Raw genomic sequence first — 23,379 nt, 5'->3', positions numbered from 1 at the left:
CATATATAGCACTATGAAATCGCATCGAGAAGCGCCCGAGCTCACTCATCCTTTCCTCATAATTGGAGAGGTGCATCTGGAAATATCAAATACATGTAAAATTAGTCGCATCATAGATTTCAAAGTGCACGAATCTGATCGAATTTAGGGTAGACACAAACGAGTGCAGCAGATTACTGAAGGAACTCAAGTTATGGAGGGTAGAGAATGGGCTCCTGGCCAAGGAACAGTTGGACCGTTCCTAGGTGAAGATCACACCAGGGGTACATCGATCGACAGACATCTGACATTGTCTCTGAAACTCACTCCCACACTCACATCGGACTAGTTTCCTAAATCACCTGCTGGAGGGATTCAGCTGACTGACAGGCATCCGGGGGATAAAGGTATTGGCAACATTTCGGATCGAAATCGTACATCGGGACCTAACAATCGGGCGACAGTTCTTCTCCGGTTTCCAACCACTCGTCCTGAAGCTGCATCCACGCCTGAATGCTCGGAACAGTGAAAAGCAAATTCCCCAGTGCATACTCCATTAGTCATATCATCGCCTCTCTTCTTACACTTAAGTAAACCAGAAAACAGATATTACGCCCAACTCCTAAACCTTGGTGTTTCCATGCCGTAGACATGCCTCGCCCCACATATCCGAGTGTTCAGAGATCCCGGGATCAAGCTAAATTTTCAAGGTCTTTAACTAGAAAGTACTACCCCCCCCCCCAAAAAAAATGCTTAAGAAAAACAGAGACAGATCAAAATCCTTACTCTAAATAATTAAAGATCCTAGAACAAATATTACGTTTGACTGATTCAGTTGTGCATAACGTTACTATCATTTTCTTAGAATGTATAGATTTTTAATAACACGGTGTAAATTCAAGGTTTAACTCACCTCATGCTGCTGCTCGGGATTTTCGCTTCACCGTGTTGAGCTGGTCACTGGACAAACCAAACACGTTCTCTGCTCAGCTTTATAGTCTGCAGGCTGGGAGGAGGTCCACAGATCACGATCTGAAATCGGAAATCGAAACTCAATTTCGGAAACAGCAACTTTCTCGCTAGAAATTAACCCTTTCATGGACAAGTCCCCATGTATTCCAAAGTCGAGTAACGTTATATTCACGCGAGGCGGCGACAACAGTCCGCTGCTTCCATTTTAACCCTTAAGCACGCTCTTCTCGCCAAGGAACTAGAATTAAGATCGGAGAGCCCCAGAAAGTACAGATATTGCTGTTCCTTCTTAAGTGATTCTGTGGGAGGTGGCCTGGGTCCAGGTTAGATCACCCGTTTGTGCACACAAAGGAATTTTGTGCTCTTCACTCTCTTCCCGGCAGAGCCATTGGTGTGCAATGGAGACAGGAAATGTTTGAGTTAAACTTCTGGAACAAACCTTTCTGTTCTATGTATCCCTTTACTTCTGACATTGGCAACATTAGGACTTCGATTTGAATATTCATTGACCTATCAGACACCACCTCACTGCTGGGAGTTCAGGTCCACGCGACTTCGGTGATCTGGATCCAGAGGATAATTGAATGACTCTCAGGGCCCCAGTTTATTTTATGGAGAGGGAGTGGGTTCCACACCTCAAGCAGGGCTCCGGGGTCAGATGCTGAGTGTCAGTCTGAGGAATGCTACCCATTGTCTCTTGACATCTTTGTGACACCAGGGACAGGCAATGCACATGGCAAGCAATACAAACCATTTTACATTACAGCCTTTCGAGCCACACCACCCAGCAATCCCCTGATCTAAGACTATAAGATACAGGAGCAGAATTAGACCATTTGGGCCACAATGTCTGCTCCGCCATTTCATCATGGCTGATCCAATTTTCCTCAGCCTCAGTCTCCTGCCTTCTCCCAATATCCCTTCATGCCCTGATCAATCAAGAATTTGTCAACCTCTGCCTTAAATACACATACAGACTTGGCTTCCACAGCTGCCTGTGGCAAAGAATTCCATAGATTCACCACTCTCTGGCGAAAGAAGTTCCTCCTCATCTCCATTCTAAAAGCACACCCCTCTATTCTGAGGCTGGGTCCTCTGGTCTTAGACTCTTCCACCACAGGAAACATCCTCTCCACATCCACTCTGTCAAGGTCTTTCACCATTCAGATCATCTGTCGCTCTTCTGAATTCTAGTGAATACAGGCCCAGAGTCATCAAACACTCTTCATATGACAAGCCATTCAATCTTGGAATCATTTTTGTGAACCTCCCTTGAACCCTCTCCAGTTTCAGCACTCCCCTTCTGAAATAAGGGGTCCAGACCTGATCATAACACTTCAAGTGAGGCCTCACCGGTGCTTTGTAAAGTTTCAACATAAGTAAGTAGTGCAAAGACAGAAAATTTAAAAAGTAGTGAGGTAGTGTTCACGGGCTCAATGACCATTCGGAAATCAGGTGGCAGAGGGGAGGAAGCTGTTCCTGAGTCACTGAGTGCGCGCCTTCAGGCTTCTGTATCTCCTCCCTGATGGGAGCAAAGTGAGCAAAGCACGTCCTGGGTAAGTAATGATGCATGCTGCCATTTTATGCCATCAATCCTTGAAGATGTCCTGGATACTTCAGAGGTTATTGTCCATGATGGAGCAGACTAAGATTAGGTATCTCTGCAGCTTACTTTGATCCTATGCTGTAGCATCACAGCCCCCCAGCACACCGACGGTGATGCAGCCAGTTAGAATGCTCGCCACATCGCATCTGTGGAAACCTGTGAGTGCCTTTGGTGACGTAGTAAATCTCCTCAAACACTCATGAAATACAGCCGCTGCCGTGCGTTGTTTGCAGATGCCTCACTATGCTGGGCCCAGGATAGATCCTCAGAGATATTGCCATCAGAGAGGAAGGCTGAGAGACACCAGTCAGTGTACAGATACCCCCTCAAAGAGAGGGAATGGGAGACACTGGTTAGTGTACAATATATACCTGTAAGACAAAGAGGGCCTCATCGGCAACAATGATGAGTTGGCATACAGAGAGGCTTGCCAAATACTTCGAGAACAATGACTTGTCTCATTGTGGACAAGACAAAGGAGATGACTGTGGACTTCAGGAAGACACAGGTTGACCACCCTCCATTGCACACCAATGGCTCTGCCAGGAAGAGAGTGAAGAGCACAAAATTCCTTGGTGTGCACAAATCAGATGCTCTAACCTGGACCCACACCACCTCCTCACCACCTAAGAAGGCACGGCAATGTCTATACTTTCTGAGAAGGCTGAGAAATGCTAGCCCATCCATTCTAACAACTTTCTGCAGGAGTACCATTGAGTGTGTCCTGTGCAGCTGTGTCATTGTATTGCATAGAAGCTCTAAGACAGGGGTCCCCAACCTTTTTTGCACTGCGGACCGGTTTAATATTGACAATATTCTTGCGGACCGGCCAACCCGGGGGGGGGGGGGGGGGCGGTGGTGTTCAAGTTCAACAGTGCGTGACAGGGTATGAGGAAAGGTGCAGCTGACTCATATAATTTCATATCGCCAAATCATATCATTTCCTCGCGGCCCGGTAGCACATGCTTTGCGGCCCGGTGGTTGGGGACCATTGGAAATGAACAGGAAAGGCCTCAGTGTATGAAAGTTATTAATTTTGCAAAACACATGCTTTGCAATGAGTGAGAATTATACAGAGGATCTAGTGTTCACTTCTGTTCACTCGCTGACATTAACTTCAATATCTCAGATTTAAAACACAATTTGACATGATGTCTTTTTCCTTTTTATTCCTCCTTTGAAACACCTTGAGGCATCTTACATTCAAGATATCTGTAGCTGATGCATTGCTGTGGTTTTTGTCGTACATTCTCTGGTGATTGATAGTAATCTAGAATCTGTGAAACATTTGACCTGTTAGATCCTTAGTCTTGTTTCCAGACTCTATAATATTTGCTATAAATTTAACCTCCTGTAGGGTTCTTGTAGGAAAGTGGAGATTTCGGAAGAGATACTGTATATCGTAGGTGGGATCTGAGTAGGGAGGAGGATGCGAAAATGCTCCAAAGGGATATAGATAAATGAGCAAGTGGGCAGATAAAAAAAAAGTAGAAAAACTGACGTCATCCACCTTGGTAATAAAATAGAAAAGCAGAGTATTATAAACACAAGAGAGTCTGCTGATGCTGGAAATCCAGAGCACTACACACAAAATGCTGGAGGAACACAGCAGGTCAGGCAACATCTATAGAAAGGAATGAACAGTCGATGCTTCGGGCCGAGACCTTCAACAGGACTGAAAAAGGAAGGGGAAGATGCCAGACAAAGAAGGTAGAGAGGGGAAGGACAAGCTAGAAGGTGACAGGTGAAGCTAAGTGGGCTGGGGAGGGCGGATGAAGTAAAAAGCTGGGAAGTGATTGGTTGAAAAGGGAAAGGGGTGGAGAAGAAGGAATCTGAAAGACGAAGAGAGTGAACCCTGGAAGAAAGGGATGAAGGAAAGGCACCATGGGGAAGTGATAGGTAGGTGAGGAGAAGAGGTAAGAGGCCCGAGTAGGGAACTAAAGAAGAGGGAAGGGGGATGGGAAAAAATGTTACCGAAAGTCGGTGAAATTGATGTTCGTGCCATCAAGTTGGAGGCTACCAAGACGGAATATGAGGTGTTGCCCCTCCAGCCTCAGAGTGGCCTCATTGTGGCAGAAGAGTTCATGGACAGACGTGTCAGAACGGGAATGAGGATAGGGATTAGAATGGTTGACCACTGGAAAATTCCGCTTTTACTGGATGGATTGGACGTGCTCAACAAAGTGGTCCTCTATTCTATGTTGGGATTCACCCTGAATGGAGGTGAGGGAGGAGTTAAATGGGTACGTGTAGCAATTCCGCCACTTGCAGGGATATGTGTCCGGAGGGAGATTAGCAGAGAAAGATGAATGGACAAGAGAATCAAAGAAGGACTGATCCCTATGGAAAGCAGAGAGTGGGGGAGAGGGGCAGTAAAGATGTGTTTGGTAGCAGGATCCTTTTGAAGATAGCGGTGGTTATGGAAAAAATGATCCGTTGGATTTAAATGGAGTGGTAGGTGAGGACAAGAGGAACTCTATCCGTGTTAATGCTGCGGGAAGATGGGGCGAGCATGGATGTCCAGAAAATAGTTTTATGTAGGAGATATTGAACTGTGTTGATGTTCAAAGGGTCAGGGGCTTTGTTGTATACAAGTCACTTAATGCAGATGTGGCAAGTGATTAGGAAGGCAGCTTTAAAGACAAGTGCTATGCTGGCCTTTGTTTCAAAAAGGATTTGAGTACAGGAGTAAATCACAATCACATAGGACCAGGGTGCAAATGTATCTGGAGTATTTGGTCTCCTTAGCTAAAAACAGTATCTGCACTGGTGCAGAGGAAATGCGGGAAAGGTTTACCAGATGGATTATTAGAATACCCCGATGCCATATGTGAAAAGATTGTGTAGACCTTTTTTGCACCGTGGACGGGTTTAATATTGACAATATTCTTGCGGACTGGCCGACGGGGGTGGGGGGGGGGCGCGGCAGGGATCAAGTTCAACAGTGGGCGTGACCGGGAATGAGGAAAGGTGCAGCTGACTCATATCGTTTCATATCGCCAAATCATATCGTTTCCTCGCGGCCTGGTAGCACATGCTTTGCGGCCCGGTGGTTGGGGACTGCTGCTCGAAGACATTGGACCACAACTCTCAGAGGATAGTAAGAACTGCTGAGAGGATCACTGAGGTCTCCCTCTCCACTATTTGTGATATTTACCGGGTGCATTGTAGATGAAAGGCCTGAAGCATTGTTGACGATCCCTCCCACCCATCCGGCAATCTCTTTGACCCACCACTGTAAGGAAGGAGGTACGGAAGCATCAGGTCTAGGACTGGTAGACTGGTCATTGGCTCCTTCCTCCAGCCTGTGAGACTAATGAATACCCTGTATTGCCAGTGAGCTGTTTACTGTATCGTTTCCCGTTTACCTGTGCTGAGTATTACATGCATTTTGAAGGAGGTTTATTAATTTATTTATGGTAATATTTTGTTTTATGCGCTGTGTGTGATATATGAATTGTGGGTGCACCGTGGTCCTGAGGAATGTCGTTTCATCTAATTGTATATGTGTAGTCAGGTGGCAATAATTGTATATGTGTAGTCAGGTGGCAATAAACTTAAACTTGAACAGCTAAATACTATCAATGTACTCTGATTAGTTGGTCCTGAAACTCAGACATTTAAAATAAGTAGGAATTAAAAAAGATTAACTTAAAACAAATATCAAAGGTATTCAGCAACAGCTTAATGTACTAGAAGCTAATTCACAGTATTAAACAGGCCCAGCAGGGTACGACCTCTGAAATGTGTGGGGATTTGCTGACTTTAAATCAAAGATTATTGTTGTGGCATCATTTATCCTGAAAACATCTTAATTTACCATAACAAACTTTATTCATAATAAAAATATTTACAAGAATAAACTGTGCAATTCCTTTTCATTCTTACATTCATAGACAATGCTTTAAGTAATGTTCTCCTACATTTCTTTAAGGACTCTACAATTCATGTTCTCAAGTATCAAATATCTAACTATCAAATAGTACTGTCAAAAGTCACAGGCACGTATACATAGCTAAGGTGCCTAATACAAGCAACACACACAAAATGCAAGAGGAACTCAGCAGATCAGGCAGCAGTTATGGAAAAACGTACAGTCCATGTTTTGGGCCGAGACCCTCCAGCAGGACTGGAGACAAAAAGAGGGGTGGGTGCCTAAGACATTTGCATAGTACTGTATAATGGTTAAAATAGGAAGGTGGTTGGGAATCAAAAATAAATGTACATAGCTTCATATTAGCTCAGTACAAAGTATTAAGCCATTAAGGGTTATTTGGTAACTGGAAAGACATAATATACAGTACTGTGCAAAGGCCTTAGGCACCTTAGCTATATAGATGTGCCTAAGACTTTTGCAAAGTACTGTATCTATTCATCCATTCACCTGTCTTCATTTTGCACTCTGATGAATACTCACTGTCTTGGGCCAGGGGGCCTTTTCTATTTCACCAAACTCAGCTTTCTAAACACAGAGGCTGCCACTTCTAAAGATCAAAGTGTTGGTTTTTGTGTAAGTGAAACTTCCAACTAATATTCTTTGTTTAGCTGCTTGTCATAAATGTGAGCCAGTCTTCAGTTCTTAATGGTAAGAAGTAATTACTTTGAAGTTTAAAGGACAGCTTTGCTAGCAAGCACTGTCTATAGAGCCACAGACTTGCTGGCCTACGGCATCTGGACTCATTGCTCAAAGGGTGAATGGTATGACAATGGGGTATGATAATTGAGCTTGTTTGAAACTAGATAATGCTGGCTAAGTTATTTAGTTCAAGGAGATTTGCAGACCAGATTGATATCATCACTTAGCATATCAAATAGCTGATCTGTTATTAGTTGGAACATATATGTAGTCAAAGAGTCATCTTCACAGCATTAATTGCGTGTACTTGGGATCACTGTCTCCAGAAGGTCTTAGACCACATATTAAAAGGTATGTGAAGTCACTCAAGTGGCAGAGAAAAAGTATAAATGTAGAGAACAGTTCAAGCTTATTAAGAAAGTTCCAAGAACATCAAGAATGACAGAAAATGGAGCGAATTAGAATCCGTTACCCTGCCTTCGATTTCTGTGACAGATGATTAATTCTTCTGTGGCTCATGGGTATGTACTTTTAGTTGTAGAAATTATACCTGTGTTTTGGAAATGCTTTTGTTTTAGAAATAGTTTGTAATTTGGAAATCCTTCATATGATAACACTCCTTTATTCAGTTTTAAGTATGTTTTAGGAATGTTGTTTGGATTTAAATACAAACATATGTATTACTGAAAAGAAATAAACTGTGTTTAAACAACAACTTTGTTAGCTGGAAGTAGCTTCTCCTTGGTTGTTGGTGGCGGTGGGGGGGGGGGTCACCACTCAGATAGAGGATATTGGCAGCTAAACTTGCCATGGAAGATAAACCAGTTTTCCATTTGAGAGTTTTAGTTAACAACCCTGTTGGCCCGATGTTTAATGTTCTCATTTCCCTTAAAACCCTGTTCACATTAAATTCTGTGCCCTATCAACCTGCTTCAGTGTCTCTCTCTCTCAGTACTTGGGCCATATCCAAACGTACTAAAAGCAAGATGGACACCCAAAGACACCCAGCAGAGGGAGAGCAGTTGACCTTGGCCCTGAGATTCATTGATCAGGTAGGGGTCAACCTACAGGCAATTGAATCTATTCTGAGTGAAGTTACTGAAGCAATGAGGCAGATAATCTCATGTTGCCAAGCCCAGTCTCACCTGGAAGAACAGGGTATCATCCCTTGCCACAGCTGTTCAACAGCTCACAGCAGGTGTCTGTGATTTCTGCTCTCACGGTTACCATCCAAGAACTCACTGTGGATGGCTAGTACGAGAAAATTTGCTGATGCTGGAGATTCAAGCAACACACACAAAACACCGGTGGAACGCAACAGGTCAGGCAGCATCTATAGGAAGAAGTACAGTCGACGTTTTGGGATGAGACCCTTCGTCAGGACATTCTGATATGTCCGCCTGAGAAAGCAGGATCTCCCAGTGGCCATCCATTTTAATTCCACGTCCCATTCCCATTTTAATATGTCAATCCATGGCCTCCTCTACTGTCAAGATGAAGCCACACTCAGGTTGGAGGAACAACACCTTATATTCCGTCTAGGTAGCCTCCAACCTGATGGCATGAACATCGACTTCTCTAACTTCCGTTAATGCCCCACCTCCCCTTCTTACCCTATCTCTTATTTATTTTTATTCCCCCCCTTTTTTATATCTCTTTCTTCTCTCTCTGTCCCTCTCACAATCACTCCTTGCCTGCTCTCCATCTTCCTCTGGGCTCCCCTCCCCCTTTCTTTCTCCCTAGGCCTCCTGTCCCATGATCCTCCCCCTTCTCCAACTCTGTATCCCTTTTGCCAATCAACTTTCCAGCTCTTAGCTTTATCCCTACCCCTCCTGTCTTCTCCTATCATTTTGGATCTCCTTCTCTCCCTTCCACTTTCAAATCTCTTATTATCTTTTTTTTTCAGTTAGTCCTGACGAAGGATTTTGGCCCGAAATGTCGATGGTACTTCTTCCTCTAGATGCTGCCTGGCCTGTTGTGGTCCACCAGCATTATGTGGATGGCTAGTGTCAGCTGACAGCCATTAGCATTCTCGCTAATGCAATTCAGCAGCCTCTGGCCATGTCAGTCTCACTCCCAGCATCTTACAGGTCCTCCTTTTCTGCTACCCCGACAATCTCTCCCACTCCAGCACCCGGACCAGACCTGGCCCCTGTGCCGGTCCAGAACTGACTCCTTCTTTTGGACATCACAGACTGCCACGTCCTTACAAGGACCAAGTATTCCACCACCAGGCAGATACTTTGGTGATCCCAATGGCTGCAGGAATTTTATTACCCAATGCAAGCTGACATTCCAAGCTCAGCCTGGTCATTTTGGTAATGATGCGCGAAAACTGGCATACATGGCCAATTTCCAAGAAGGACCTCCACTCAGCCTGCTCAATGCTTTACAGGAGCAAGGATACCCTGCAGCCCAATCATTCCGACATTTCGTTGCAGAGTTAAAGGAGGTTTTTGATCTTCCAGTACAGGGTCAGGAGGCTGCCCACTGACTCTTGGACCTGCATCAAGGCAGAGGGATGATGAGGGCCTATGCAGTCAAATTCCGCATGCTTGCAGTAGAGATGGGATGGAATGAGAGATCTTTCATCACTGCCTTCCAGCGTGGACTGAACACAGGGGTCCGGCACAAGATCGCTGTCTGTGAAGAGCAGGAAAGTCTGGATAACCTGATTAATCTGGCTATTTGAGTTAATGACTGGGTAACTGAGTGGCGCAGGGAAAGAATGTCTCAAGCTTCCTACATGCCATCTGATCACCATCTTTTCTGGCCTCTCCCTCACCACCCAGCACTCAGTCCAAGGAGAAGCCTAAAAGAGGATACCCGTAAGCAGGAAGGGGAGTTCTGGTGGGTTGGTTCTCTCTGCAGTCAGCTTCCCCTAATTGTGTAATGCTCAGAGCTTCCTTGTTGTGGGAGTCTTGGATTCGTGAACTTAGGGTGTTTATCGGCTCTGGTGCAGCCGGGAATCTTATGGACATCTCTTCGGCTCAAAAATGGGGTGTTCCGACTCAGGAATTAAGAGAAAAGATCAATGCAATCTGGGCATTAGCCAGATCCATTTTTCCAATGAAACCCTCCAATTTGAGCTGAAAGGCTACCATAGTGAGGAACTCACCTTCTATCTGGTGATTCGCCTCAACTGGCACTGGTGCTTGGCCTCCTCCATTTATCCCGACGTAACCCACAGATTGATTAGTCTCCTAACGCACTCCATGAGTGGGGACCAGAGTGCCTGTCTACCTGTCCTGCTCCAGCTCAATCTTCGTTCCATGAATCCCCTCCTGGATGTGGAGCTGTCTGGAATTTCAGCTGAATATACGGATCTTCATGAGGTCGTCAGTAAAAGGAAGGCCACCTTCCTGCCTGCCCCACACCAGCCATGAGACCTCCTCCCTGGCACTGGTCGTGTCTGGAGCCAGCTCTTTTCCCTCTCTCATCCTGAAACGGTGGCCGTGGTGGAATACATCAAGAAGGCATTGGCCATGGGGTTTATCCGTCCATCAACATTCCGCAGGAGCAGACTTCCGTTTTGTTAGCAAGAAAGATGGCAAGCTCCGTCCTTGCATTGATTATCCGCCCCTGAACAATATCGCTGCGGAGAACTGGTTCATATGACCAAATCCATACTTCTCTGTCCCTCCCTGCACAGTAGTAGCACCCTTAATGGTTTCTACCTCCTTTTGGAACCTTTTGTTCTTGTCTTCTAATCTATGCACTCTAGTTTCTCAAAGATATTCGAGGATATCTTGCTATAGGCTTCTGCCTTTTGCCGCCATTTCAGGAATTCCTGTTGTAATCTGTCTCACTTGGCCTAGACTCTTTGCCGACATTTCAGAATTTCCTGATGTAATCTTTCTTGCTTGGCTTCAGCTTTTTGCCGAAATCCTTTTAAATCCTCAATCAAACAGGCAACCGCTATTGTTCCTGTGGCCATTTAAATTCCTTGTCTAACAATTTCCCCTGATCAATCTTAAAAAAAATACTTTCCTAGCAGTTTTCCCCTCAGTGCTAGTGTAACTAGCATACTCGCCGTATTGTGGCCATTTCCCCAATACATATTTCAGGAGAAATCCCCTCCAATTAAAACAATCCAAGTCCTCTGAATTTGTAGAATTCCTTCAATTCTTCATCCTGAGTCAGTAATAACTAGCTAAATTAGCGCTTAATCTCTCTGTTTCTCACCCACATGGTCTGTTTTAAGTCTCCTGCTGACTCAATGGGAGATTTATCCTCAAGCCCACCCAGGGGCATCAATTCTGTTACAATGATCTATCCCTTAGTAATAACAATCAGGGAGGCACAGAGAGAATCTGTAATTACGAACAAGTACCTTTATGTCTCAATGGAAGAACACGTGGATTTACACAAACAAATACCTGTCTGCACAACTTCTAAGTTTTCCAGACCTCCCCCCCCATGAACAGTCAAAGAATTGAAAACGTAATGACAGTAAAAATGAGTCTCTGCTAGCCATGTGTTTCTCGTAGTCCCATTTCGAATCTCCATGTTGTGGGGCACCTCTCATCCATGATGGTGGGACTCTAGAGAGAGTCATCACTATCTTGTATCTGAAAACATTTATTTTATATCTCATGCCTTACAAGTTCAAATGCTACTTTTTAGTGTTACTGGCAAAGGGTCAGGTGACTGACCTTTAATACCTTCTTATTGGCTCTGATCCAGAAGTGATAACTGGTCATTTACGGCTCTTTGTTCTCTTCAGCTCTGACTAGTTTCAAACAGTCAAACCAGGTCTAGACCCTAAGCCTAATGCAATTAATTCTGCAAACCTGCCTTTATATATATAATACACAATTGATTTGAGAATGCTCTCAGGTTTAACAGGTCAGCAGCAGAAATTCCTTGTGTTCACTTTCAATTGTGCTAATTAGAGTGTCCCAGAGCCAGAGTCAGTTCAGAGTTCACAAAATGGGAGGCTGCAAGGACAGTCTCACAAAATGGCCAATTCCATCTCCTTCAAGCACATGACAAGAACAAAGACAAATAGTTTGTCTCCTTCCACTGTCCTTAACTTGTTTGAATCCACTGATTTGTAGACTGTAGTTCTTTCTTACCAACATTAGAACTTTTAAGCATACATAGCCGGCTGGTGGTGCAGTGACATCAGCGCCGGACTCCGGAGTGAAGGTTCCCGAGTTCGAATCCAGTTGGGCCACTCCCGGGAATGCTTTCATCCGTGCCGGGTTGAGTGTCAAGCTCGCAACTCGGCCTCATAAAAGAAAACTGTGCTGTGAGAAGGATGTAGGGAACTACTCACAGAATCTTTCCCCAAGACAACCACTTGAAAAAGTGGTCGCCGAGGCTCTGGCAGAGTATGGCACACAAAAAAAAGCACACATACTGGTGAGAGGGGCCCTCTGCCAAATCCTTCAGGCACTTCTCAAGTCTCAATCTCACCACATATGGCCATGTAGGTCGGGGTGGTGCAGCTGAGGCATCGTTCGTCTCCAGTTGAAAGGTGGTGCTTTTGCTACAAAGGGATGCATTAGTCTTTGTTAAGGGTTGTTCTGAGCAGCTGCATGACTGGATTCTGTGCTCTACAGCTTTCTGAGGGACTCATGCTCTTAAACTACTGGAAGATGAGCAACTCGGTGAAAGATGCACTTTGGTCTGCTCAAAATCTGCTGAACTTGTAGTCAATGGGACTGAATGCTGTAGACTGGCACATTGCAACTTCTCAGGACTATAAACCACATTGAAATTCACTGCACCTACCGCAAAGTCTTAGGGGGAAGGAATTGCATTCTAGGGTCTTCCACTATTAATATAGAAAATATATTGTGACTGAAATGTTTATGAATGAAAAACAGAGGCAATGTTTACATAATATAACATTTGGTCCAGTGACTGGAGTCAATGCAATGTTCCTTATTTTATATTTTATCAACAATGCATGATTTAACACGTTTTCTGATGATGACGCCTTTTCTATTTCAATTGAAGTTCAGCAAAGCCATGTATCTCCTCAGGGTGTGGATGGCAGAAACAAAGTCAGGTGTATTGTCACAGACATAAATCATGAAAATGTTGTCTTGTGCAGCAGTACACTGAGTGTAACAAATTACTATAAGTTAAAATAAAAGCATAAAAAAAAATGCAAAAGTAGGAATAATGAGGTAGCATTCATGGATTCATGGACTGTTCAGAAATTTGATGACAGAAGAGAAGAAGATGTTTCTGAAACATTGAGTGTGGGACTTCTGGCTCCTGCACCTCCAACTTGATGGTAGTAATGATAAGAGGGTATGTCCAGGATGATGAGGGTCCTTAATGATGGATGTCCGTTTCTTGATGCACCACATTTTGATGATGTCCTGAATGGAGGGGATGCTTGTGTCAATGATGAATCTAGCTGAGTCTACAGCCCCCTGAAGTCTTTTCTGATCCTGTGGTTTGGCACTTCCATACCAAATGGTGATGTAACCTGTCAGAAGGTTTTCCATGGTACATCTGTAGAAATTTGCTGGAGTCTTTGGTGACGTACTAAATCCCTTCAAACTGCTAGTGAAGTATAGCCACTGATGTGCCTTTGTCACAATTGCATCAATATGTTGGGCCCAGGATAGATCCTCAGAGTTGTTGACACCCAGGAACTTGAAACTGCTCACCCTTTCAACCACTAACCCCTTCATGAAAATTAGCGTGTGTCCTCTCAACTTCCCCTTCCTAAAGTCTACGATCAATTCCTTGGCCACACTGACGTTGAGCGCAAGGTTGTTGTTGTGACACCACTTGACCTATTTCGCTCCTGTACTCTTCTTTGTTGCCATCTTATATTCTGTCAAAACCGTTGTGTCGTCAGTGAACTTATGGATGGTGTTGGACCTGTGCTTAGCCACACAGTCATGAGTGCAGAGAGGGTAGAGCAGTGGGCTAAGCACGCATCCTTGAAGTTCACCTCTGTTGACTGTCATTGAGGAGATGTTATCACCAGTTCCTATTGACTGAGGAAGTTGTGAATCCAATTGCAGAGCAGAGTATAGAGATCGAGGGTTTGAAGATTATTGATTAGAACTGAGGAGATGATGGTGTTGAATGTTGAAATGTAATTGATAATCATGTTATTTAATACCATAAAAAGATAAGCACACCTAGATCTGTTCACTCTGTTCATTTAAAGAGGTGATGGCAAATAAGAAGCTGATATTTATTGCTGAGTAAGTAAGGGAGGTTTGAATGCCTGAGCAGACATCCCACCTTTCCTGGAAGTTCCGGGAGTCTCCCGCATATTGACAGTGGCTCCTTGACCCCCGGAAATTATATACAATATCCCGGAAATCGATTTTTTTGAGAGGGGAAGTGAGAGCGAGCATCCTGATTGGTCTCTCTTCATGCTAAGTAGACCTATCAGTTTTCTCTGTGGGCGGGCTTTACAGTCGACCTCAAAAATAATGACAGTGTTGCTCGCTGCACTGTTTGCAACAGTGACTTTTCTATTGCCCATGGTGGGTTAAAATGTAAAAGACATGTTGAGGTGAGCTTAACAGGTGTCATTCATTCATTAGCATAGCTAACATTATTTAAACTAGCTGGCTAGCTGCTAAGGAGCTACTCTATTGATGTCCTACGTGATGAGGCCAAACTCCCTGCAGACTTGCTTAAAGTTGTAATAGAATAAACATGATAATATAATATAAGTACATATTTTAGTGTCACATTTTCTGCATATAACCAACTTGGTTTACAGATTAGACAAAATCACTGAACAAAGTATTACATACACCCTTGGAGGTCGACCGGTGGGGGGGGATATGGGGTTGCGGGGGGCGGGGGTGCTACCTCCCTGAAATGAGTTTTTGCAGGGTGGGATGTCTGCATGAGTAACTTACACCGAGCTGTAATCAACTGAGAGCCAATGGATCCAACCCAAGATTTAATGTAGCAAAAAGCCTTACAATCTGTGAACAAAAAAAAAGTTATACTGTATAAATAGACCAAATAATTTCAAACAAAGCCCATCATTTGTAATTGCAGCAATTATAAACAAACTTTTTCAACACACACAAAATGCTGGTGGAATTCAGCAGGTCAGGCATCATTTATAGAAGGAGTAAACAGTCAACATTTTGGGCTCAGATCCTTCATCAAGACTGGAAAGAAGGGGAAAAAGGCCAGAATAAGAATGTGGGGGGTGGTGGGGGGGAAGGGAACGGAATGCCTGGAATGTGATAGATGAAGCTAGGTGAGGGAGAATGCAGGTGGGTGGGAGAAAGGGATGAAGTAAGGAGCTTGTAGGTGATAGGTGGAAAAGGTAAAGGGTTGAAGAGGAAGGAATCTGATAAGAGAAGAGATTCTACCTTGGGAGAAAGGAAAGGTGAAGGGACATCAGAGGAAGGTGATAGGCAAGTGAGAAGAAGAGCAGGGGTAAGAGGGGAGCCAGAATGGGAAATGGAAAAAGGGAGAAGAAAAAGACAAACTCGTGGTTGTGAAAAAGAAGAGGGGTCTCCTGAGCCTGGATAGTATGAGACGAGGTCATAACAAAATACAATGTTTACAGGCTAGAATATTACATAAATAAAGATTCAATTAGTGAATGAACTTAACAACCAATGTGGCACAAAATCATGGGAATTTTTATTGCACAAGTATGAACTTTTTAAAAGAAGGTTGACAGGAACCTAAACCTCAATGAAGTATTTAGCATCAGTTGTATATAATATACACTAGCTGTTTTAAGCTCTATGTACTGTACATGCATGCAAATTCTGCTTGACAATTCAGTAATATTTCAAGATTTGCTGAAAGGGTACTGGTGTGTTCCTTTAACCGACCGGGCTAGAGAAATCTCAGCATTTGTCACTCCCTCCGGTTTATAAGAGTATAATGTTCTACCTTTTGGCATGAAAAACGCCCCAGGGACCTTCCAGAGGATGATTAATTCAGTAATAAAGGGATTAAGGAACACAGAAGCGTATATTGATGATTTAGTGGTCTGGAGTGACACGTGAGAGGACCACATTGTGGCGGTGGGGGAGCTATTTAAACGGCTGTCCAAAGCCAACCTGACAGTGAACCTCGCAAAAAGTGAGTTCGGCCACACGAAGGTCACTTATCTGGGATTTGTGGTAGGACAGGGGCAGCTGGCTCCGATGCAGGCTAAGGTGCGGGATATCTCAGAGGTTCCCACCCCGACAGACAAGAGAGCCCTGAGAAGGTTCTTGGGGATAGAGGGGTACTATAGGAAGTTTTGCAAAAACCTTGCGGATATTACCCTCCCTCTCACTAAGCTTTTGCCAAAGAATGCAAACTTTGTGTGGAACGACCTTTGTCAACAAGCCTTCGAGAGTCTGAAGGCGATTCTGTGTCACCATCCTGTGCTAAATGCGCCTGATTTTTCAAAACCCTTCTCCCTAGCAACAGATGCTAGCGACGAAGCTGCCGGGGTGGTGCTGTTGCAGACAGACAAAGAGGGGGTTGAGCACCCAGTCGCTTACTTTTCTAAGAAATTAAATATCCATCAGAGAAATTATTCCACTGTGGAGAAAGAGTTACTGGCCATCATACTAGCATTACAATATTTTGAGGTTTATGTTTGCCCGGCACGGAAACCACTGGTAACTTACACTGACCACAACCCATTAGTGTTTTTGGCCACTATGAAAGATAAAAACAAAAGATTGCTAAGTTGGAGTCTGGTGCTACAGGAATTTGATATAAAAATTACACATATAAAAGGAATGGAAAATGTGATTGCTGACTGTCTGTCCAGGTGTTGACAACTTAAAATTCTCTGTATTAGCCAAATAGCTGATGAAGATGTATATTTGTGTGTATCTAATAATGTATTCATGCTTATAATTTTTACCCTGGTAAAAATCCTTAAAGGGGAGGGGTGTGACGAAAGAAGGTTACAAAGGTACACATAGACTAAGATGTTAACGGTCCTGTGCTAGCACCAGTGGGATCAACAGTTGATCTGCCACCTGTCTTCAGGAGGGAGATATAAGTAAGACAATGGAGCAGCATTTGGAAATGTTAATGAAGAGACGAGAGAGCTTAACGGAAGGAGACACCGGTCTGGGTATTGTCAAAACCGGCTCCTTTTGAACCCTGAACTGTTTGAAGTGTGATGGACAGGCGATACCCCAGCAGGGGGATAAAAAGGGACAGGTTCGCTAGGGCAAGACACACATGACACCACGAGGTAACGAGACCCTGGAAGCGGTGTGCCCCCACAAGTCGGGGGGAGTTTTTGGAGGACAGATCACGGGACCAGCCATAGACGCACAAGGTGGAAAGATTCGGTCGGCGGGAACCTGGTGTGTGTGTCCACCCTTGCCTGGGTGTTGGGTTCACCGCAGAGGAACGATCGTATCTGAAACAGAGGGGTCACAGTCGGTGACCTCAGAAGACATTACAAAGGGCTCGCCCGAAAGCTAACTGTGAGGAATATCGAAGGTCTGTTTGGAATCTGATTTGCATATTCATTCGTTCTCTCTCTCTCCCCAACAGCACGATGGCGATTACTGCGAACTGAACTAAACTGAACTCTGTCACTTGTGATTGAACATTTTACCCCTAGACTGCGATAGAGCTGATTGACCCTATTATCCTAGTTCTGTGTACATGTGTGTTTATTCATTGCTAACCTGTTGCATTTATATCCTTACTATTAGAGTACTGTGTTGCTTATTTCTTTAATAAAACTTTCTTAGTTCCAGTAATCCAGACTCCAACTGAGTGGTCCATTTCTGCTGGTTTGGCAACCCAGTTACAGGGTACGTAACAGAATAAATTGGATAGGTACATGGATGGGAGAGGTCTGGAGGGTTATGGACTGGGTGCAGGTCAATGAGACTAGCGGAATAATGTTTCGGCACAGACCAGAAGGGCTGAATGGCCTGTTTTCTGTGCTGTAGTGTTCTATGGTTCTATGGTTCTAAAAGGAAGCAATGAATCGACATATAGGAGGGAGACTGAAAATTTGGATGAATGGTGCTGTACCGACAAGCTTTCACTCAAGGTCAGCAAAACCAAAGTTCTGATGATTGTCTACAGGAGGAAGAAGTTGGAGGTCCATGAGGGGATCCTCATTGGAGGATCAGAGATCGAGAGGGTCAGTAACTTTAATTTCCTTGTTGTTATCGTATTGTAGGATCTGTTCTGGGAGCAGCTTGTAAGTGCCATCACAATAAAGGCATAATTATAAAAGTCTGCAGAGATCTGACGTGTTACCAAAAACATCGACAAGTTTCTATAGGTGCATAGTGGAGAATGTCCTTACTGGTTGCATCACAGCCTGGTATGGAGACACCCATGCTCAGGAACGGAAAAGTCTACAGAAAGGGGTGCATATTTTGTGCGCACAATCTGTTGTCTTTTGCACAAAAGTTATTTGTCAATCTTTATGCAACACACAGAAAAGTTGCTGGTGAATGCAGCAGGCCAGGCAGTAAAGATGAAGATACTGTAAAGATGAAGCCACACTCAGTTTGGAGGAACAACACCTTATATTCCGTCTGGGTAGCCTCAAACCTGATGACATGAACATCGACTTCTCTAACTTCCACTAATGCCCCACCTCCCCCTCGTACCCCATCTGTTACTTATTTTTATATACACATTCTTTCTCTCACTCTCCTTTTTCTCCCTCTGTCCCTCTGAATATACCCCTTGCCCATCCTCTGGGTCCCCCCCCCCCACTTGTCTTTCTTCCCGGACCTCCTGTCCCATGATCCTCTTGTATCCCTTTTGCCAATCACCTGTCCAGCTCTTGGCTCCATCCCTCCCCCTCCTGTCTTCTCCTATCATTTCGGATCTCCCCCTCGCCCTCCCACTTTCAAATCCCTTACTAGCTCTTCTTTCAGTTAGTCATGACGAAGGGTCTTGGCCCGAAACGTTGACTGTACCTCTTCCTAGAGATGCTGCCTGGCCTGTTGCGTTCACCAGCAACTTTTATGTATGTTGATCTAAATAATCTACAATCTATATCGAGTCTTGTCCACTCTTCCAAATCCCTTCTTGCTCTGTACCCGAACTCAGGGACTGGTCACTGGCTGGTCCAGAATGGCTCTCTTTCTCCAATCCCAGTTTTGAATCCTTTCTTTCAAGGCAGCCTCACTGTCCGATCTTGACTTTTATCTTTCAAGCACATTTCATGGATGTGTTCGTTGGAATCCTGTATCACAGAGATCCCATCCCCTTCATCAGATTCATCAGAGAAAATGACTATTGCCCATTAGACTTAAAGACACAGATAATGGTATTCATTTTAATTAGTTTATTACATGATCACAGAGAGCCAGTTATGATTCTGCTCAAGCGATCATAAGCATGGTCTTTTATACTTTAGAATACATGCAATTCAGCAATCTGCAGAGGTCCCGAGTTTCTGCTTAGCCTCTGTCAGCAAGATTCCAAGTGCTTCCATACCGTTCACAAAATTGGACATAGGGTCTCCCACATACACACTCAATTTCCCCATTAATCAAGAAAACCAGCCTTTAATCAAGTAGCCTTGAAGGCCAATGGTTCTTCATTTCTAACGGGACTTATTGTTAATTGGTATGAGTAATACAGACTCCATCTGCTTCCTACTCTGCTATTCTCATGATTTTATTAACCCTTCATCCTCAGACTTAAGCTTTCTTCCACAAAAGCAATGGATAGGTTTTGACTTGGTTTAACATCACAATGGAAGCATGCCTTGCATAATGCTGTCAATATAGCGCCAAAATACCCCTACCCCAAAAAAATTGCAAAAAAATTTTTATGGTCATTTCTTGTACTTGCAGACATACTGAACAACATATTAAAAGTCAGACAGAAATGGAACACGGGAAAGTAAAAAATTCTGACATTAAAAAAATGGCCGCCAATGAAAAGAATCGGACCCACACGTCTGTTTCTAACAATGGTAGAGCCGTAATTGTGGTATAAAATGTGAATGGGAATACCCGCAGGGTGCGTTTTATCGCCAGAACTAGATTACATTTGCAAACTTGTGTCAAAACACAACATGCCGGCTATCCTTAACTTTGATCAACCACTATTTTGGAAGGCTTCTGAGATAACAAATGCTTTTCCAGATGATAGCCCAATCAGGAATGTGGTGTTATTGCTTGGGAGCTTCCATACCTTCATGAATTTTTTGGGTGTCATCGGAATAGTACAATAAACGATGATAAAATTTTTTTTGCAATTTTTTTTGGGGTTAGGTGGTATGTTGACCCACCTAGCAGGAGACTCCTCATCAGGATGGCGGTGGAATTTTGAATCATGAGAGGAAGAACTAGGATTAGTCTGTATAACTCAGCTTCATTTAGAGCTGTTGGTGAAACTTGCTTCCAGTTTGGCTCACTGTTAATGTGCTCATTTAAAGTCAGCTCAGAGTGTGCATCTTTTAGTCACCATGACCTATCATCGGTGAAAGTCACCTCCTCTATACACCTATTCCTGAATCTAGCACAGGCTTGATACATAAGACCAGACAGCCTGTATAATGGGAGCCTCACAACCACCTGCGATTCCACTGAGCACACTATGTGTAAGTGAAAAGGGAGTTAGAGTATGGGATAGGAAGGGTTAAATGGGGTATGTGACCTGGAAAATATAGCAGGGGCGGGAACTAGACAACAGAACCGGGCACGGTTAGGATGTTGCAATTGCATGCTCATTTCTTAGAATAGAGGTGCTTACTGACCTGTACCTCTGCACGTGAAGCTATTGTGACCATGATGAAATTGCTAACCACAAAACTGTCATAAGCGTGGACAGGGGAAACAAGCGCTAACTGAAACCCTATTTTCTGGATATAAATGTAACCTTGTGCCTGTGCTAGGGAGAACTGATTGCCAGGTGCTGTAGAAGCGTATGGTGGTTACCTCTTCTCGGATCAAGTTAAGTAAAGAATTGATCAAGCGAAAACGAGGCCTCTGAGTCTTCTCTCCAACTGAATAATGAATTGATAAGGACAACTAGTGGCGGAGTGAAGCCACCGGGTCGGCTGCCTGGGCTGTTCAAGAAGCACATTCCTGGCTCAATGCATGAATCAATTCCCGATATTCACCTATTGACAGTTCCCATATGCTCAGATGCTGCCTGACCTGCTAAGAGTTTCTAGCTCCTCACTGTCTCATTGAACAAAACTGCATCAGAGGGTAGACTTGCCTCCGTATCAATGCACTTAAAATGTCTGCTGCTATTTATGGAACTGCAGGACAGACCTGCCTCAGGATCTGGTCTGAAATGAAATTTCATGATTTTTTTTTTCCAATTACAGCAACACACAAAGAGTTTTGTTGAAAGAGAAGCTCGATCAGCTTTCGTGTCACTTCACATGGGGCCCTCAGAAGGAAACCATTCAAGTGAATGATGTGGAATACAGATGCAAGATTCTCTAAAATTTGATGTGAAATACAAAGTTATGTCCTACAACCAACTCGCTTTTGTAAACTGTATACAGGGCAAATGTGAGGAAGCAATTCAAAATTTAAAGGAAGCTGAAAAGATTCTGAGGGAGAACCACAAAGATAAATTTGAAAGAAGCAGCATCATCACCTATGGAAACTTTGCCTGGGTGCATTACCACATGGGACAACTGACCGAGGCCCAGTCCTACCTCGACAAGCTGGAGGTGATCTGTAAACGGCTCAGTGACGGCCCTCGCTATACAGCAATGACCCCTGAGGTATACGGGGAGAAGGGATGGTCATTGTTAACTTCTGGTAATAGTATTTACTATGAGGAGGCAAAAAAATGTTTTGAGGAGGCTCTGGAGAAAGATTCTGATAACACAGAATGGATCATGGGCTATGCCACTGCTCTGTTTCGTCTCGAATCAATTTCTGGAACTCCTGCAAATCGACAGCAAAGTCAGTCAGTAAGGCATCTACGTCGTGTACTGCAACTTGATTCAGATGACACTGTGGCCATGGTTCTGATGGCTCTCAAACTACGAATATTTAATCAAAAAAAGGAAGCAACTAAATTAGTTGAAGAAGCACTGCAGAAAACACCTGATTTTCCATACGTGCTTCGGTATGCGGCAAAATTTTGGAGATTGGAGAAAGATGTGGAGAAAGCTATTGGCCTGTTGAAGAAAGCATTGGGAATAACTCCAGACAGCATCTTCTTACATCACCAGATTGCGTTGTGTTATGAACTTAAACTAAATAAACTGATTCACAATCCTTTTCCCCAAAATGGCAGCAATTGTGAACACCAGCAGAAAACTGAGCTGATCAGAGAATGTAAACATCACTTTGCAAAGGTAGATGAACAGTGTCCAAGTGCAGTCAAGCCACATTTGGATTTTGCGCAATTCTGTGTAAAGATTGAAGACTATTCCAAAGCGGAGGAGATATATGACAAGCTGCTGAAGTTAGTAAGCATTAGTCCACGTGAGATGCAGACAATACGTTTAAAGGCTGGCTTATTTCAAATGCAACAGATGAAATCTGAATCAAATGCCATTACACTATTTCTGGAAGGACTGAACATTGAACATGAGTCAAGTGAACGGAAAATGTGTCGCAGACATTTGGAGCAGTGGCTGAACAGGAAGCTTCAGAGAAATCCATGAGACAACAAAGCCCTTCATATCAAATCATTATTGAATGAGATGGATGGGAACAGCCCTTAAACTAATGGAGACATTGGAGATTGATCCTGATAATATAAAATATCTCAATGCTCATAATAAATTGTCTCTTTTTCCACTGATAAAACGATGCATGAAAGCTGCATTGATTCTGCCTAATCAAAGGCAGGCTGGACTGTTTTCTTTCACGAATAAGAGTTTGTTAGCCATTTCTTTTAATGAAGGTATTACAGTTGATTGTAATTTTCAATGATCTTGTAATTATCTAAATTTCTGAGCTTTGTTTTGGAATGCTGATGTCAATAATAGTATAAGACTGTATCCTTCAGAGGTTCCATTCAATGTGGATTTTGGAGAATTATACAACACAGAGCAAATTCAGAGAACCCTATGAATCCTCCATATCAGGATCCTTTACTTGATTAATCGTAAGTTGTACTTTACTTTTCAGATTGTTTCTTATATCTGCTGAACAAGAGTAACTTTTGAAGAGTAATGTTTGGATTGGAATTGATTTTCCAAGGTTTCGTAAATGTCTGGGAATTATGATTTTGAAGTAGAGATTGTATCTGTCTAGCACAAATCAACAGAATTAGAGCAAGATATTCTTAGTAACACAAGTCCAGTGTGCCAGAGGTAATGAGGGTATGAATGCCAATTTTGTGGAATTTCTGAAATATT

General features: G+C 43.6%; 2 protein-coding genes across 4 annotated transcripts in view; one reads left to right on the top strand and one right to left on the bottom strand.

Annotated features, from left to right (window-relative positions):
* LOC140185717 (interferon-induced protein with tetratricopeptide repeats 5-like) overlaps positions 1 to 23,379 on the bottom strand; it is a 71,490-nt gene that overhangs the window by 14,161 nt on the left and 33,950 nt on the right. The window contains exons 2-4 of one of the 3 annotated variants that reach the window (XM_072239270.1): positions 14,987 to 15,055; positions 893 to 1,011; positions 342 to 564 (exon numbers count right to left, since the gene is read on the bottom strand). In XM_072239270.1, coding sequence (XP_072095371.1) covers positions 342 to 529 — 188 coding nt within the window. In that variant the 5' untranslated portion in view covers positions 530 to 564; positions 893 to 1,011; positions 14,987 to 15,055. The remainder of the gene's footprint in view (positions 1 to 341; positions 565 to 892; positions 1,012 to 14,986; positions 15,056 to 23,379) is intronic. The other 2 variants (XM_072239272.1, XM_072239271.1) reach the window with 2 other exon arrangements.
* Positions 21,484 to 22,680, top strand: LOC140185945 (interferon-induced protein with tetratricopeptide repeats 1-like). Its single transcript, XM_072239742.1, has one exon. The coding sequence runs from the start codon at positions 21,484 to 21,486 to the stop codon at positions 22,678 to 22,680; it is 1,197 nt and encodes a 398-aa protein (XP_072095843.1).

This window comes from Mobula birostris, chromosome 21 (genome assembly GCF_030028105.1).
Source record: "Mobula birostris isolate sMobBir1 chromosome 21, sMobBir1.hap1, whole genome shotgun sequence".
Classification (NCBI taxonomy): Eukaryota; Metazoa; Chordata; class Chondrichthyes; order Myliobatiformes; family Myliobatidae; genus Mobula; species Mobula birostris.
Note: the sequence above shows the minus strand (reverse complement) of the source record. Positions and strands in the feature narration are given on the sequence as shown.